Raw genomic sequence first — 16,140 nt, forward strand, 5'->3', positions numbered from 1 at the left:
CACCAGCATGCCTTCCTAATATCACATCTTGGCTCAGTGGACTCCCTCCCCCTGGAAAAGCTCTGTCACCACCCGATGAAATAAATCATAATCATCCTTCAAAGCCCATCTCAAAGGATACAGCCTTGCTGGGAGCTGTCCAGACTCCCCACGGGGAGGCTCTCTCCCTCTCCTGAAAGCCATTTGGAGGAGTGGTCAAGAACACCACCTTGGGAGTCCATCATTCAACCACAAATATTTGTGAGCACCTATCATGTACCAGGTCCTGTGCAGGTCACTGGGGATATAGTGACAAGAAAGACACAACCCCTGACCTCATGAAGCTTCAGTGTGGGAAGTCAAGTAGGCCTGGGATCAAATCTCAGCTCTGCCCCTGTTAGCTGTATGATCTTGAATAAGTTACCTAATCTCTCTGAGCCTCATTCTCTGATCTGTAAGACAGAGGTAACAGTCCTCCCTCCAGGTGCTGGTATGAGAGTCAAATGAGCCAATATATAGAAAGCACTTAGCCCAAGCCCATCAAAAGCAGCTATTTTTATCACTGATACTATGCTTCATAACCCTTTTGGGCCTCTCTTATCTTCCTCTGCATTCTCTCCGGTCACATGGGTTGTGTATCTCCTTCCTAGTCTATGAGCTCCTTGGTGGCAGGAACTAGTTCATTCACTCTAGGGCAAGTTCAGAGCTTCATGCACAATGAAAGAGGAGGTCCCCACCTGCCCACCCAACTGCTTCACCAGGGCTCTGTATTCTTGTCCACCAAGCATCACTTTTGTGTAGGAAACTCACCCACTCAGGCCCAGCCCTGGTTCTCTTCCCCACACACCGGGAAGGGCCTGGCGCTGAGGCTTGAGCTCTTCAGCTCCTCATGGCTGCCTTCCCAACCCCAGCAGCGCCCCCACTGGGTCAGGGTAGGCTATGCCATGTGTCCTCAGCTGGCTTTCAATACCCATCTCTCTGCTCATACGAGGGGCAGAGAGGGCAGGATGTTCCCACAGTCACTGTGAGCACTGTCTCACAGACACATAACCCCCAGCCCTCTCTGGGCCTGGTTATCAGGCAGAGTTCACAGCTTCTTTGACAAGCAGCAGCTAAACAGCCCAAGAACCAAATCATCCAGGCTCCTGCTCCCTCCTGCATCCCCAGAGCATGCGCCATGCCTGGAATATCTACCAAGTGGGTGATAAGCAGGCATCAGCAGGGAGCTCCCAGGCCAATGTAGTGATGGAGAAATAGGTGCAGTGGTGAGAAACTTGGCCTCTCCAGGCACTTAGCCCCAGGCTCAGTTCCCGCCTCCACCACACACTACCTGCATGGCCACGAGCAACTTACTCATCTCCCCAGCTTTTGTTCCGTGATTTGTACAATGGGATGATGGTGGTAACAGCACCAACTTCAGGGTTGTAAGAATTTAGTGAGAGAATCCTTATAAAGTGCTTGGTCCACAGAAAGGACACAGTACACGGGACTACAGGACAGCTGGTGGTTGTGCTGTTGAGTGCGAGACAGGATGTCGAGACATCCGGCTGCTAGATTCAGCCCTTCCTATCATCTTCCATGTGATGTCTCTTGCTTTTTTGATCTATGCAATAACGGAGCTGGACGAGATGATCTCTAAGAACTCACCCATCTCTACTGTCTGTGATTCCCCACCCACCTCCAAGAACAGGGCACCGGAGAGTAGTACGCAGGGAGGTTTCTTTCCAGTCTAGGGTGCCACCTACTGGCCGCCTGAGCTCACTGTAGCTGACACCTATGGCTGCGTTTTTCTACCCACATCAAATTCCATCCATTTCACCTTCCAGACTGAGGAGCTTGGGAGTGACAGGGAAAGAATTCAAGTAGAGAGATGAAGGAGAGTAAATGCTCAGTGAATTCCAATTGTTGATATGCAAATAGATGCAGATGAGCTGAGGGCCCAGTGGATCTAGCAGGGCTAGAGGAGGGAAAGGGGTTAAGAGAGACGCAGGCCTTCGGGCCTTACCTGGGGGAGGGCGGAGTTAAGGTGGCGCTGGAGCTGGTCCCGCTCGTGTAGGGCATCCTGGAGCCGGCTCTGTGTGGCCGCCAAGGTCTCCTGACTCTCCCGAAGAGACTCCAGCAACTTCTCCCGCTCGTCCAGCATGTTCACCATCAGCTGCTCGAAGTTGGCGTCAGCATCGGCGCCATGAGGGGGACCCAGGGGGTCCCCCTCATTGATTGTGGGCATCACCTCACACATGGTGGGGGTTGGCAGGGCCTTCTCAGCGTCAGGGGACAGGGAGGGACTCACAGGGTTGGCACCTCCAGGGGAACCCAGTGCATGGGTCTCAGAGTGGGCAGTGCCAGGCGAGTGGACAGGTGGGCAGGGCTTCTCCCATAGCATCAGTTGCTTTTGCTCTGAAAGGGGCCTGGGGTCTGGAGTGCCCCTGTGGAACCGAGCCAGAAGGCCTGGCTTAACTTCTCAGGGCTGGGGCTGGGTGCCCTGTGTCCCCAGACATGCAGACAGCAGCTGAATGTGGCCATGACAGGCAGGGACAGCAGGGCTGGAAGATGGCCCTTCTCTTAGACTGAGTGCCGGAGGCTGGCAGAGTCCCAGCTGGATCTAGCGACACCCATCGTTTCTGGAGGGCAGTGTGTCTGTGGGAAAAGAGACTGCTGTGAGTACCAACTGGGTGGAGAAGGGCATCAGGGGAGGGGGTGGAGCAGAGGAGACAGGACCTGAACTAGAACGTGGGGGAGGAGAGGGAGGTGCTGGCGCATGCCCCTTCTCCAGGCTTACTCACTCTGATGGCACCTCCTTAGTTCTCCCAAGGAATGCACATGCCTACTGCCCAGCCTCTGCCTCCCCCTGCTCCCCACAGCTGTCAGAAGTGCAGCCGCAGTGGCAGTGGTTCCCCTACCCACGTGGCTCACTGGCCAAATATAGAAATGATTCAGTCAGCGGCAGGGGAGCAGCCGGCAGGATGCCCAGAGTCCTCCTGAGACCTGGGGGTTGGAGGGGAGGAAATAGGGTCTCTGTGCCACCCCCAACCTTTTCCCCATCACTTAAGCCAACCAAGGCAAATGCAGATGGGTAGAAAGGACTCTTAGTGGGAGTGGCTGTGAGTCCTAAAGGCTGGACTCTTGGGGTCATAGGAAACAGGGGCAGAGTAGTTCCTGCCCTGGATACTGGCACAACATGGCTAAGGGTTTGGAGAGGCACAGACTGGGTACTGGGGCAGGCAGAGAGCCCTGACCTGCTACATTGCCCAAATTCAGGGAGGAGGCTCTGGCTCAAGTCATTCCCCACTTCCAAAACCTGCCAAGGAGGACAGCACGCAGGCCTAGCAGACAGCAGGCTTGGATTCGGAGTTCACAGCCTCCTACCTTTGCATCAGAGCAGGGACTGAATGATGGAAAGGAACCCAGGGGTGATATAGAGGTGCAGGGTGCCACTCTCCTAGGGTGGGGCTACAGTGTGGCCCCTATCATGGCTGAGAATCTGCTCTCTTGGCGTCATTACCCATTGCTGACACTGCAGAAGTCACCAGTGAGGTCAGTTAGCATGTGCATAGCCTGGCTCTGCTGATACGTTGAGCCTGGCACAGGAGCCCAATGGTCAGAGCAAAGGAAGCTGGCGACGAAGTAACACGAAAGTAATGAGAAAAAGGCCGCATGCAGCTAGGGATTTCTCTGCCTACAATCAGATTTCAACCTCCCTGTCTACATTAGAAAGCTACCACCTTAGTCGTTTTTCAGAGAGGACTGTCTTCAGAGGCCCCAGTTGCAGGACAGAAGGGGTGTGAAGCCCCCAGCACAGCAATAGGCACACTAGAGGTGGCCCAAAAATGATGTTTTCCCTCCTTCCCCTCTCTTTTATCTTATGGGAGACACAAGGAAAGCCTTCTGTCTACCCTCGGGGTGAGAATAACAGGCAGACTAGGAGGGTCAGGGTGGACAAGAAGCATCAGGACCCAGTGTGAGGTGAGAGGTCAGACACTGCACAAGCCTGTGGCAGGACTGAACCCAGCAGGGAAAACAGAGAAGGGCCGGGCCTCTCCTACCTGGACCCCCTCCCCAGAGTACTGATGCTCTAGGCAGAAACAGGGGAAAGGAAGAGGGAGACTAGGGAGCAATGTGGGGTCTAGATCCGAGGAAAGTTAGTGCACCAGCTTGAAAATTCAGAGCTCACACTCACAGCCCTTCCCAGAGGGGCGCAGTAGTGCAAGCAGGCACGTGGGCATGCACACACACATGCCCCAAGACAGAAATACAGAGACCTAGAACAGATACACATGTGGCCACATACACACTCCCATGCATAGAAACTGGACACAAACTCTGGTCAAGGGGATCCTTCCCCAAGCCAGACAGCCACTGTGGAGGGCAGGGTCCCAGAAGGCTACAGAAGTAAAAAGTAGAAGCTTGGTCTGCCTCCTCCTTTCCCCAACACTGCTGCTGCCAGGGCAGCCTACTCGCACCTCCCTGCTCCTCAGAGCAGCTGGGAGTGGAGAGGAGGGGCTGCTGCCCCAGTCTGCCCAGAGCTGCCATCTCCCTGATGCTGATAACAGCCGTTCCTCCAATTCTCCCACCCACCATGCCCAGGTCCCTCCACCCTGAATGTTCCAGCCCTGAGGCTGAAAGGCCCTATGGCCCCAGCCTACCCCACCAAGCTCATCCACATCCAGGCCCACCTCCCCATCTTCCCCCACCCCTCCACACACACCAAGATGCCACGAGAGGCCAAAAGAGAAGACTAGGCTAGGGAAGGGGTCCCCTGTGGCAGAGCCTAACTTTGGAGAAGACTATAGTGTGCCAGGAAGGAGCTTAGGTATCCCAGGAATGGCCCCAGCCCAGCAGATCCCCAGGCAGCCCGTAGCGTAGCATAAAGGAAGAAGCCCAGAGCAGGGACTCAGGAGACTGGGGTACAGTCCTGCCACAGACCAGCTGGCTGACCTCAGGCTTGTTATCACCTACTGAGGCTTTGGCTACAAGACAAAACCCACAACCCTGGTTTTGCCTACCTTAGAGGGATGAGATCATGGCTGGGCAGCAAATGAAGAGTAGAAAGCACCCTGTGATTGCACGGGAATGTGAATTACCTTAGTGTTGGCCGCCTGTGGGTGGAGTTTTTAAAGCTTCTTACAGGAAAGGGGCTGGAGAAGTTCTCAGGAAGGAAGAACAGGACCTCAGGCTGCCCACTGTGAGGTACTGGCTATCTGGTCCAACTTGGCCTCCCCAAATCCTCCTGGTCATTTTAGCAACTGAGAAGCTGGCTTTGGTTGCTTCTCTTCTCACTAGCCCTTTCCTGGCCTCTCTCTAAACCAGGTGCCAGCGAGCAACTCCACTTCCCCTGGCCAAATGGCATCATGTAGAGCTGGTCTGAAGATAGCCCAGAGAGGACTGCCAGGCAGATGCCCCTGAGATGACTGTCCAGGACCTCCTGCCCCTGTCCTGTCCGCTGCACAGAAACAGTGAGCAGAAGGGAGCCCCAGGACAGCCACGTGGGGCACCTGGCTCCTTCCAGCTCCTTCTGGCTCCAGGGCCGTCTTTAAATAGCGCAATTATCATCTCAGCCTAACAGAAGCCTCCTCAACTCCCGCACAATTTCTAAGTAACACTCACAGGTCCTGATTCAGAGGCGAAAGCTGCCAGTCCCCAAAGCAAGCATTTGCAAGGGGCTTTGCCGGGGAGGAGTGTAGGCAGGCTGTGAAAGAGCGGAAGAGGGCTCAAGAGCGAGTGGGTGTGAGTGTGCGTGTGTGGGGGGTGGGAGATTGGACAAAAAGTAGGCCTTGGGCCTTTAGAAACACAAAAGAGGTAACTTGGGGGCCTCTTTGGCATCCCAAATGTCACCCCCACCTTTTCCTAACACACAGGAGGGATGGGCATTTGGGTCTGTTGCTCTGGCTGGCCCCACACACAGGCCTGGCTCCCTCCTGCCTACCAGATGGCCGGCCTGGCCACGGAGAGAGCTGGACAAAGGCAAGGTTGCCAGCCCCTGCAGAGACCACAGCCCGGGGCAGGGCTGCTAGGAGCGTCTGAGGGGCTATTCAGCTGGGCAAAAAGGGAGCCTCCAGGTGGCAGCCACGAGGGAAAACAGGAGGGTCGGACACCCGCCCAGCTGGAGGTCAGAGGAGGATCTGAAGAAATGGGGAGGGCGGGGGTCTTCCAGAAAAATAATGGTCGCCAGAGCTGCTATAAGTCACTCACATTTACCATGTGCCCAGCACTGTGCTTCCAAGTGGTATGGATTAATTTATTTTAATCCTCATAATTATTTGCAAGGAAGATGTAATTCTTCTTCCCATTTCACAGAAGTGAGAACTGAGATGCAATGTCATGTAACCAAGTCTACGCAGCTAGTGAAATGAAGAACCAGGATTCAATTTGTCTGTCTCATGCCAAAGAGGGGTAGAAGGAGGAAGAAGAGAGAGGGTAAAGACAACTCCTTCAGACTTCATGTCCTCTCCAAGAAACCTTCCCCACCCTCATCAGGGTGATGGCAGCCAGAGGACAGCTCTCCCTGGCCTTCCCTGTCCTTCTCCTCCTCCAGCCTGGGGAAGGCTTCTGCAGAGCAGCCAAGATGGTCATGAGGCCATGGGTGACTGAAAGGCCCCACTGGAAGGCCCCATCCTCCACGCACCCAAATCTCTGCTCCCAGCCCCTAGCTGGCTCCACACCAAGTTGTAGGCAGCTTCCCTGAGTTCCCCCCACTGCCCCCCACTCCCATAGGCGCTGCAGAAACAGACACTCTTCGGAGCCCTCGTCCTTGGGACTCTCAGACAGTCTCCCCAACGTGGGCCTGCAGCCCAGCTGCCCATGCCTCAGGCTGCCCAGAAGCTTCTCCTTCTTCCCTGTCCAGCTTTGCACCCCCAGAAGCCTGGCCCTCACCCATCCTCTCCTCCAGAAATCCAGCCCTACCTCCTCTCCTGCTGTTCCGTAGCCCTTCCCTAGCCCTGCTCACTGAGGCCTGCTCCCAGGACCCACCTATAGCTCCTGTTTGTCCAGCTCCTCACTGGCCTGCCTCTCATCTCCCTTTCCATGTTGGTCTCATGAGCTTAGATCACCTTGCTAAGCTCATCTCAAACACCACTTCCTCCATGGAGTCTCTTCTGATCCCTCCAGTGTGTGAGATCTGCCCTTCCGCTGACCCAGCATTGCCCTCTAGTTATACCTCTCTTCATGGGATTTCTCTTACTTTACATCATCTCATCTGTAGACCCATCTCTGAGTACTCTAACACAGGGCCCTAACACCCATGGAACTGAACAGACCTGTGCTGACGGTCATTCCAGGGCAGTCCATCCCTGACTGACTTCAAAGAAGCGGAACTCCAAAACAGGACTGACATGGCCACCTCTTGGGTTCAAGTGATTCTCCTGCCTCAGCCTCCCGAGTAGCTGGGATTACAGGTGCACACCACCACATCTGGCTATTTTTATTTTTAGTAGAGATGGCATTTCACCATTTTGGCCAGGGTGGTCTTAAACTCCTGACCTCAGCTGTCTGCCCACCTCGGCCTCCCAAAGTGCTAGTATTATAGGCGTGAGCCACCACACCTGGTCTGAAAATTAAACCTTCTTGAGAGCAAGATGGGGGCTGCTCCTGTCTTGAAAGGCAGACTCCAGAGCAGCTGATGATGCAGGTGACCCTGAGAAGATCCTGAATCTCTCTGAGCTTCCATTCCCCAACCTCTGTGAATGGGGATGATAACAGTACCCACCTCAGACAGCTGGGACAGAGGATGTCTAGAGTCAGCCTACACAAAGTGCTGATATCAGCACCCAGCAAAACTCGGTAAGTGTTAATGAACTCTCAGCACCCTAGGCTCCCAAAGCGCCTCAAGGCTAGGCCCACTGAACTACAATAAGAAAATTAAAAATCTATTCTGGCTACAGGAAGCCATTCCCAGAGAAAAAACTCTTGGAAAAGCCCCACTTAAGAGTTTCCACTGCTAGCCACAGATCCCTTCAAAAGCATCCAGTTCTCTGGGCCCCCAACACGACTAGCAGTGAGACTTTACCCCTCTGTGCTTCAGGTTCCCAAATCTGGAAAATGAACATTATAACACACAATACGCTCCAGTGCTCTCACAGGTTGTCATGAGGCTCAAAGAGGTAACAGACATGAAACAGTTCTGAGAAGTATAAAATGCCGCCCAAGCACAGGTTAGTACCAGCTGCCGAATACACTCAGCCTCCTAATGCCAGGCTCATTCAGGGGACACGGAAGGAAGCATCTGTTCAGACAGGCTCCCCTGGGCCTGAGTCTGTGAAGCCCAGCTCTCCAGCTGCTCCCCAGGAGTTAGACATGGGCCACCTCTTCCCAAGACATGGCCTATCACTTGAGTGAGCACAGAACTTACTGTCCAAACCATGACCCTCTTGGTTTAGAGGGTCATGGCTTAGACAGTAAACCACTGTTAACAATCACAGCAGAACACAGGTTTCACCTGGCCATATGGTCACCCTTGCCATTGCTACCCTAGTAGGACTAATGTCAAAACTAATGGGGAAGGCCGGGCATGGTAGCTCATGCCTCTAATCCCAGCACTTTGGGAGGATGAGGTGAAAGATTGCTTGAGCCCAAGAGTTCAAGACCAGCCTAGGCAACATGGTGAGACATCCTCTCTTAAAAAAAAAAAAAATATATTAGCTGGGCACAGCGGCATGCGTCTGTAGTCCCAGTTACTCAGGAGGCTGAAGTGGGAGGATCACTTAACCCTAGGAGATGGAGGCTGCAGTAAGCCAAGATCACACTACTTACTCCAGCCTGGGTAACAGAGCAAGACCCTATTTCAAAAACAACAACAACAACAACAAAAAAAAAAAGCGGGGAAGGGAGAACTACAAGCCTCTGGGCCCCCATCCGCAAATAGTTCCTCTTCTGAAATACCCAAAATTATAGACATCACACCTACCTCTTTAACTTAAGACTGGTGTTTGCAAACTAGGCTTTACGACAAAGTACCTTTAGGGGCAGTCCAAGGCCAAAAGGAGGGTGAAGAGGTGTGACAAACTCAAAAGGCTCTAAATTCCCTTTTCTTACTTTAATCCCATCAACTCCAAATCTGTCCGTTTTATGGGACATCTGATTAAGGTTTCAATTGTATAAAAGGATTCCAAGTCCATGAAGAGGTTAGAAAATCCCTAGTTTAAATATTGTCTACAGAAGCCCCCTGCTAAAAAAAAAAAACACACACACACACACGTTCTCTCAGAAAGGCTGTACATCAGTGCAACAGTGACAACCCTGGGAACGCTACACAAGTAACACCAGGAGCCAACCCCAACTATTTTCCACACTCCAAATGTCTAATAGAGATCATATAGTTACCAAGTCAAAATATGAGTCTGCACCACCGAATACAGACACAGCTTTTGCTGAACTTACATCATTAAGTACATTCCCAGAGAAAACCCTAGACATCTTCTGCTAATCAGAGCCATTAATCAACACAAATGTCCTCAAATAATGTTTGCAGAAGAAGAAACAAAGTAATAAGCATAGCAAATTTGGAGAATAAAAATATTTCAAAACTAGGGATCCATGTGGGACAAATATTAAACAGGGTCCTCTGGTGGTAAAAAAATGCTCAAAGTCACTGCATTCGTAGATCAACCCATCAGATTAGGGAGCCATCGCAGAGGAGAGAAGAGGACGGGTCCAGAGTGCTAATAGGCACCAGGTGTAAGAAGTCCAGAGTACAGAACTGCAGGGAGGAATGTAGGCATCATTAAAAATGTGCATTAGTATGTGGTCACAGAAGTGGCGGGCAGTATGAAAAGAGAATGGGGGGGTGTCACGTGTCGTCATGCAACAGAGTGTGTGTGTGATCATGAGAACGCATGGTATATATGTGTGGCCATGAAAAAGGAAGAGAAGCCAGTGCAGTAGTAGTTCATGCCTCGGGCATAAGCCCTCGGTGCAGTAGCACTTTGGAAGGCCAAGGCAGGGAGATTGCTTAAGCTCAGGACTTAGAAACCAGCCTGGGCAACATGGCAAAACCCCATCTCTACTAAAAATATGAAAACTAGCTGGGCATGGTGGCATGCACCTGTATTCCCAGCTACTCGGGAGACTGAGGTGGGAGGAGCACTTGAACCCAGGAGGTTGAGGCTGCAGTGAGCCATGATCATGCCACTGCACTCCAGCCTGGGCAATAGGGAGAGAGAGGCGAAAAGGGGACCGAGAGAGAGAGTATATGTTGTATGTATGTCTGTGTATAAAGGTATGGTCATAAGAATGGCGTCCTGAGAGCATAGGCATGAGAGCAAGTAGGTATATAGACTCATGACAGTGTGTAGATGTATGTGGTCATAAGTACATCAGGGATCTTGACTGCATGTAATTGTGGTCATGAGAACACGTGTGGGTACACAGCCATGACAGTAAATGTGTGTGGTCATACATGCATAAGCATCTGGGATTCATAACATCATACATGCTCCCAGGAGCACATGGAAGCTGTGAGAGCTTGTGCAAGTATGCGTGTGTGATCATGAAAGTGTATTGCTGCTCATGAGACAGCGTTAAGTCCACGTGTGGCCTCGAACCTGTGTGAGAAGGTATAATCGAGAGAGGAGGGAGGGATGGGGTGATACTGAAAGAATGAAAGCTCCACTTGCTCCAGGTGCTCTGCCCCAAAGTAGGACCAAAAATTTGGGGCACTCCACAACTAGCCTAGTTTGAGCTGAAGTCATGGAACTGGGGCCATCCCATCTTTCTACCTACCCCCACCCATCAGGGATGCACTGCACCATCTCCCAAGCCCAGGCCTCCATGTCCGTGAGATTGCTGGGGTCACCCCCCTGCATGTCCCAAAATGCCCACTCCTCACGGAACAGCTCATGCAAAGCTGCAGGCCCTGCCCCACTCCCCAGGCCTCCAATCCCAGCAGCGCTCCTCTAGGCCAAAGGAGAGCCATCTTCTGAAGCAGCTGCCGAGGCTCTCTCCCATCCAGCCTCACCTCACACCTGGACTCAGAAGGGCTCTCGGAGGTCACACAGGCCACTTCCCACCCTGTGTGGGAGTTCCTTTCACAACATCCCTGGCAGCCCAGTCTTGACTTGATTATCCTTCAGGAACAAGCAGCTCACTATCAAATGAGGAAGGCTTCATCGTTCTAAGGAAGCTTTTTCTTAAATTGAATGGAAAACCCATCTCTCTTTGAAATGACAGTTATCTATCTGAAGACAGTGGCCATGAAGGCACATCAAGTATATATCTAACTTATGAGAATTCAACTCTTAACAGCTGGGCGAAATAAGCAATAAAGGCCTCTAAAATCAAATCAGCTATTTCATCTGACACTTCACTACAAAATCATATTGTGCGTATGCACTCTTTGTAAAATCACTCTACAGTAGTATATACAGTATCTATTTACATAATATAGAATACATATATACCATATCTATACATTCATATTACTGTTCAGGGTTATAAACCCATATGCCATGCTTTATGAGAGACTGGGAAGTTTTCACTTCATCTACTGCCCACAGAATCTAATGCCCCCAAAGGGATGTAACACCAGTGTTCTGGGTCCCCAGAGGCTTCGCTGCTCCAGGTTAAATATCTCCAGTGGCAAGGAGGCCCTGCTTCATGGAACTCAGGGGATCAGAAGACAGACCTCTTCAATTCAATCCAATGATCACTTACTGAGTGATTTCCATGCATCTGATACTGTTATGAAAGCAAAAGACATGTAAGACAGAAAGTTCACAGGCTACTTGAGAGAACACAGATACACATGTAATCATTGGAGAGCAGTACAGAGAAGCATGTGACCAAACACTCAGTCTCTGGCACAGCCAGGGGGTCAGTGCTGAGCACCACTTGGAGTTTGACCAACAGAATTAGCTGGTGGCAGCTTCTCCTCCAACTCTCTCAGAACGAAGCATCCCCAGCCAAGGCCTCTCAACCACCAAGTGAAAGGCAGATGGCTATTCCACGCTAGAGCTGACTTCACCTGGGGGGATGGAGACACCTCAAGGAGGCCCCAAGGTTGCAGCACCCGAGCCTCTCTGAAGGCAGAGCAATGAGCTGGGCAGCAATCGTGCTTCTTGTGCAGTGGGCCAGCAGCCAGGCAACAAGCGGGGAGGTCTCAGGCTCAGCCCAGCCCTGGAGTCTCCTGCCATCCTCGTTTAGAGCTCCTTCCCCCACTGCTGTTTCCCCCACCAGCCCTGTCCCTGTGACATTCTCAGTTGCCTCAGGCCCCTCCCAGTACAGCAAATGCAGAGGGTCCCCTAGAAGCAGCCCCTTCCACAGTACATCAAGGACCATGGTCCCTCTGAATCCTCCACTCTGCTGGCCACCCGAAGTCCCACGCTCCTGTGAGCCAGCACCGTATGCCCTCCAGAGCTAATTATAGGTCCGTGAGCTAGCAGGCCAGAGGGGGACAGATGGTGACTTCATGTGGCTGCAATACACACTTGTCCCTCCCTCTGACCCCACTCCCTCCCCTCCATTTCTCTCAATTCCCTACGTAGGACCCAGACTTTGAGGCAGCTTTCACTCCCTCAGTCCTCCCTGCTCCTCACCACTCCTCCTCTCCAACACATGCACAAGCACACACACTCACACACGCGTGTGCGCACACACACACACACACCCATACCACTCAATTGCCACACCTTGTTTCTACAGCAACTCACCTATGGAGCCAACACAGTAGGGCCTAAAGCCCAGGGAAGAATGTCCTTGGCATTCGAAGGCCTCGGCTAGCTGCCCATATCTTAAAACGCCCTTAACACCCAGCTCCCCAGCCCTGCTGAGCCTTCACCCCCACCTCATCACCACCACAGCCTGACTACTCATTCTCTTGCCTAGCTCTAGCTCTGCCATCCTCAGAGGCTCTGTGAGGACCTACAAGCCATCCCTGACAACTCTTTCCAACTCTAAGATTTCAGCAATCAACTCAGAGATGAGACCCAGGAGCCTGGCTGCCTGCCATGCCCTGCCCCTCCAGCCCTCCTTTACAGCCCAGCAGCCAGACCTCGTGCACCGCACGGTTCTGACATCACGACATGCTCAGCAGCACAAACCCCAACTCCACTGGATGCGAATTCCCTTCCACACCCTCCTCCCCCACACTATTCCATCTTCCAGAGATGGCGTCTCCCACTACACAGAGTGTCTAGGACATTCGTGGCCCCCAATAACCATTTTGTCATTCATTATCTCCTTACTTTGAGATACCGTTTACCCCAGGAAGCCTCCTCAAGCCTCAGGACAAAATCTGAGAAAATAACCAAGGGAAATCATTCAAGCTGCCCTTTTGCTTAGGCAGCTTCCCTGGGACTACCTGGCCAGTTAATAGTGGTAGGGGGTGTGTAGGTTGGAGTCTAATTCAGACAGCTGTTTGAAAGCACGTGGACACAGTTCTTTCTTTTTCTAATCCAACAGCAATGTAACAGAATGGGGATGGGGGGTGAGAAAGGTGTTAACAGAATACCTGCTATGTGTGCCTCCTATGTGTACCTTTCAGCTACTCCGTGGCTGTAAATTGCCTTCAGAAGACCTAGCACCGAGCATAGTATCTGGCAGATAGTAGGTGTCCAACAAATGTTTGCTGGATGTTGAGCAAAGTACTAGGTACCAGACCCAAGAACTCTGGAAAGGACTATGGGAAATCCCTGAAACCTGGCTCCTGGAGGGGACCCTTAAGCTCACACCAGGAGGGGATCTCCCTGCGAAGCAGCGCCTCCTTAACCACTTGCTCTCCACACAGAACGGCCCCAACTCTCCTGCTCCTCTGATGGAAACTACCAGCACACCTCTCCTCAAAGGTGACATCAGCTCCTAGTGGCACCTTGTTCTGGATCCCTCCTCCTTCTCGAAGAAAACCACCTACACCATGTCTCCAAGTCCTCCAGCCCGACCTCTCTCTTCCCACCCACCATCAAAACCTCAAAATCTGCGCTGGAAAACATCCCTACTGCATGGACGTAAGTCAGCGCCCCACTCCCACCCTCCCAGTTCAGGCGTCTCTATTCCAGCCCTCTTTTCCTGTTGCGCCCACCCCTGTCCCCACCCCCACCAGGCCTCGGGTTGGCCGCTCCTTCCACCCCACCGCCCTGGCACTGCGGAGATGGGGGCATCTCTGGCACAGACTGAGGCTGGCAGTTCGAGGAATGGAGAGCTAGCGACAGGAACAGGGGTGCTATGAGCAACTCGGGATTAAGACCCCCGCGAAGAGCGAAGACCTCAGCCCCTCAGAATCGCGTCCCCAAAGGAGTGGGTTTGGCCCCGGAGCCGAGAGGCGCTTTTTCTGACTCTCCTGGAGGGGAAATGGGGGCGCAGTCTGCTCCGTTCCCACCGGGAGACTCGCCAACTCGGCCCCCTCCCCTGAAGCCGATGGAGCAGAGGGCGCACTCCACGCCCTCCCCGCACATCGGGCATCGCCCCTATCTTCACCCCCAAGGGCACATGGCACCGCAAAGGCCGGCGAGGGGCAGCAGGGGAAGCAGTACCGACGCCTGCCGGAGACAGCACATACGGAGTCAAAAAGGGCTGTTTCCCGAGGTGCCATAGACGAGACCCCTCCCCAAACTGTCGAGGGGAGCTGGAGATGGGGAAAAGACGCATCCTACCCCAGTCCAGGCTCTGGGCGCTCACCTGCCTGCAAATGCCGAAGGCCAGGCGCCTAGGCTCGGAAGCAGCAGGGAGCCGCCCCCGACCCGGGCAGCCCGACACGTCCTAAGGCCGAGCCGGCGCCGAGGTAGCTGCAGCCTCCGCCGCCCAAGAGCGCGGCCGCGAGGCCCCGCCCCCTTCCTCCGCCGACAACCCCTCCCCGGCTCCGCCCCCTAGGCGGGGCTGGGCTGCCGCGACCGAGGCCACGCCTCCCGCCCCCAAGCGCCTCGGGTCCGGGCACGTGACGAGAGCGCCGCTTTGAGGCCGCGCGCCATCTTGGTTCAGCCTAGGAGGTGGCGAAGTGCCAGAGTTTTACTCCGCAGGAGGGTCTCAGGGCCCAGGAGTGCTGCCCACATTCTGCCCCTCCCTCTGAACTCGCCCCTGTTCCTAGTCTAACAGCCCGTTCCCTAAATTGGCGTTAGTCTCGGCCTTGTAATTGTTGTCAATAGTTTGTCACCTTTCACGCTTGCTCTCTCCTGCCTGTTACTTGCTTTTCCTTTGATCGCACCCATTTTTTAAGTGGGGAAACTTGATATCCAGATACTACATCTGTAGTATGCTCTTCAGTGAATTGTGTCGCTTGCTTTCAGGCACCTGGCTGTTCTAACACTGTTACTACAAAATGAAGGGTTTGTCTATTACATATACATAGTATGAAAACAAGTCTCAAATGCCAAAATTCCTGACTGACAAATTTTAGCTAAGCCTCTCCATTTTCCTGAATTGCTCCCTTACCCTGCCCCCTGTGGCTATTAATGCATCTTTTCCATCTGCTTTGTGAAGTTTCATCACAGTGCCTACTCAATCTTTTACCAATACCCAGTAAGCACCACTAAAAGTGTGAACAATTTTTATATACATGCAATGTGTTCATGTGTGCGTATTTATAGATATATACACAGCATGTTCTATATCAGCAGCAAATGCTATAGTTGAGATCAGTGACACATACAACCTTCTCTCATTTATCTTCCACCCAATATATTCACCATTTGGCATAATTTCCTTGCGTCTCTTTGAAGACAGGGAAATCTGAGTAATTCTGATCTGAGGGGTGGGTAAGTGAAGCTAAATCTGTGACCCTTGAACAACAGGGCCTTCAACTGCACAGGGCCACTTGCATGCAGATTTTCTTCCTTCCCCGCCACCCCTGAGACAGCAAGACTACCCCTCCTCTTCTTACTCGTCAGCCTGCTCAACATGATGACCCACTTAATGAACAGTAAATGTACTTCCTCTTCTTTGATTTTCTTAATAATTTTCTTTTCTCGAGCTTATTTTATTATAATAAGGTATATACTACATATACAAAATACACATTAATCAACTGTTTATGTTATCAATAAGGCTTCCAGTCAACAGTAGGCTATTAAGTTTTGGGGCAGTCAAAAGTCATAGCAGATTTTCAACTGTGTGAGGGTCTGTGTCCATAACTCTCACAGCGTTCAAGGATCAATTTATGTTGCTTGACAGAGCAAAATCACGGTATATAACCTGTAGTCCAGAAAGTTCTAATTCTTCTTCGGGTGGTCTGGGGTCCTCACC

At 52.4% G+C, this 16,140-nt stretch overlaps 1 protein-coding gene across 17 annotated transcripts in view; it reads right to left on the reverse strand.

Moving 5' to 3' along the window:
* Positions 1–14,739, reverse strand: part of PPFIA4 (PTPRF interacting protein alpha 4) — a 52,308-nt gene extending 37,569 nt beyond the window's left edge. For 15 of the 17 annotated variants that reach the window (XR_010135019.1, XR_010135017.1, XR_010135016.1 and 12 more), the window contains exons 1-2: positions 14,581–14,739; positions 1,985–2,616 (exon numbers count right to left, since the gene is read on the reverse strand). Coding sequence is in view for 12 of the 17 variants with exons in the window: in XM_055368621.1 (XP_055224596.1) it covers positions 1,985–2,362 (378 nt within the window). In the remaining 5 variants the exon portion in view is untranslated. The other 2 variants (XM_063709390.1, XM_063709388.1) reach the window with 2 other exon arrangements.
* Between the last annotated feature and the right edge of the window lie 1,401 nt (positions 14,740–16,140).

The sequence above is a fragment of the Gorilla gorilla genome, chromosome 1, assembly GCF_029281585.2.
Source record: "Gorilla gorilla gorilla isolate KB3781 chromosome 1, NHGRI_mGorGor1-v2.1_pri, whole genome shotgun sequence".
NCBI lineage: Eukaryota > Metazoa > Chordata > Mammalia > Primates > Hominidae > Gorilla > Gorilla gorilla.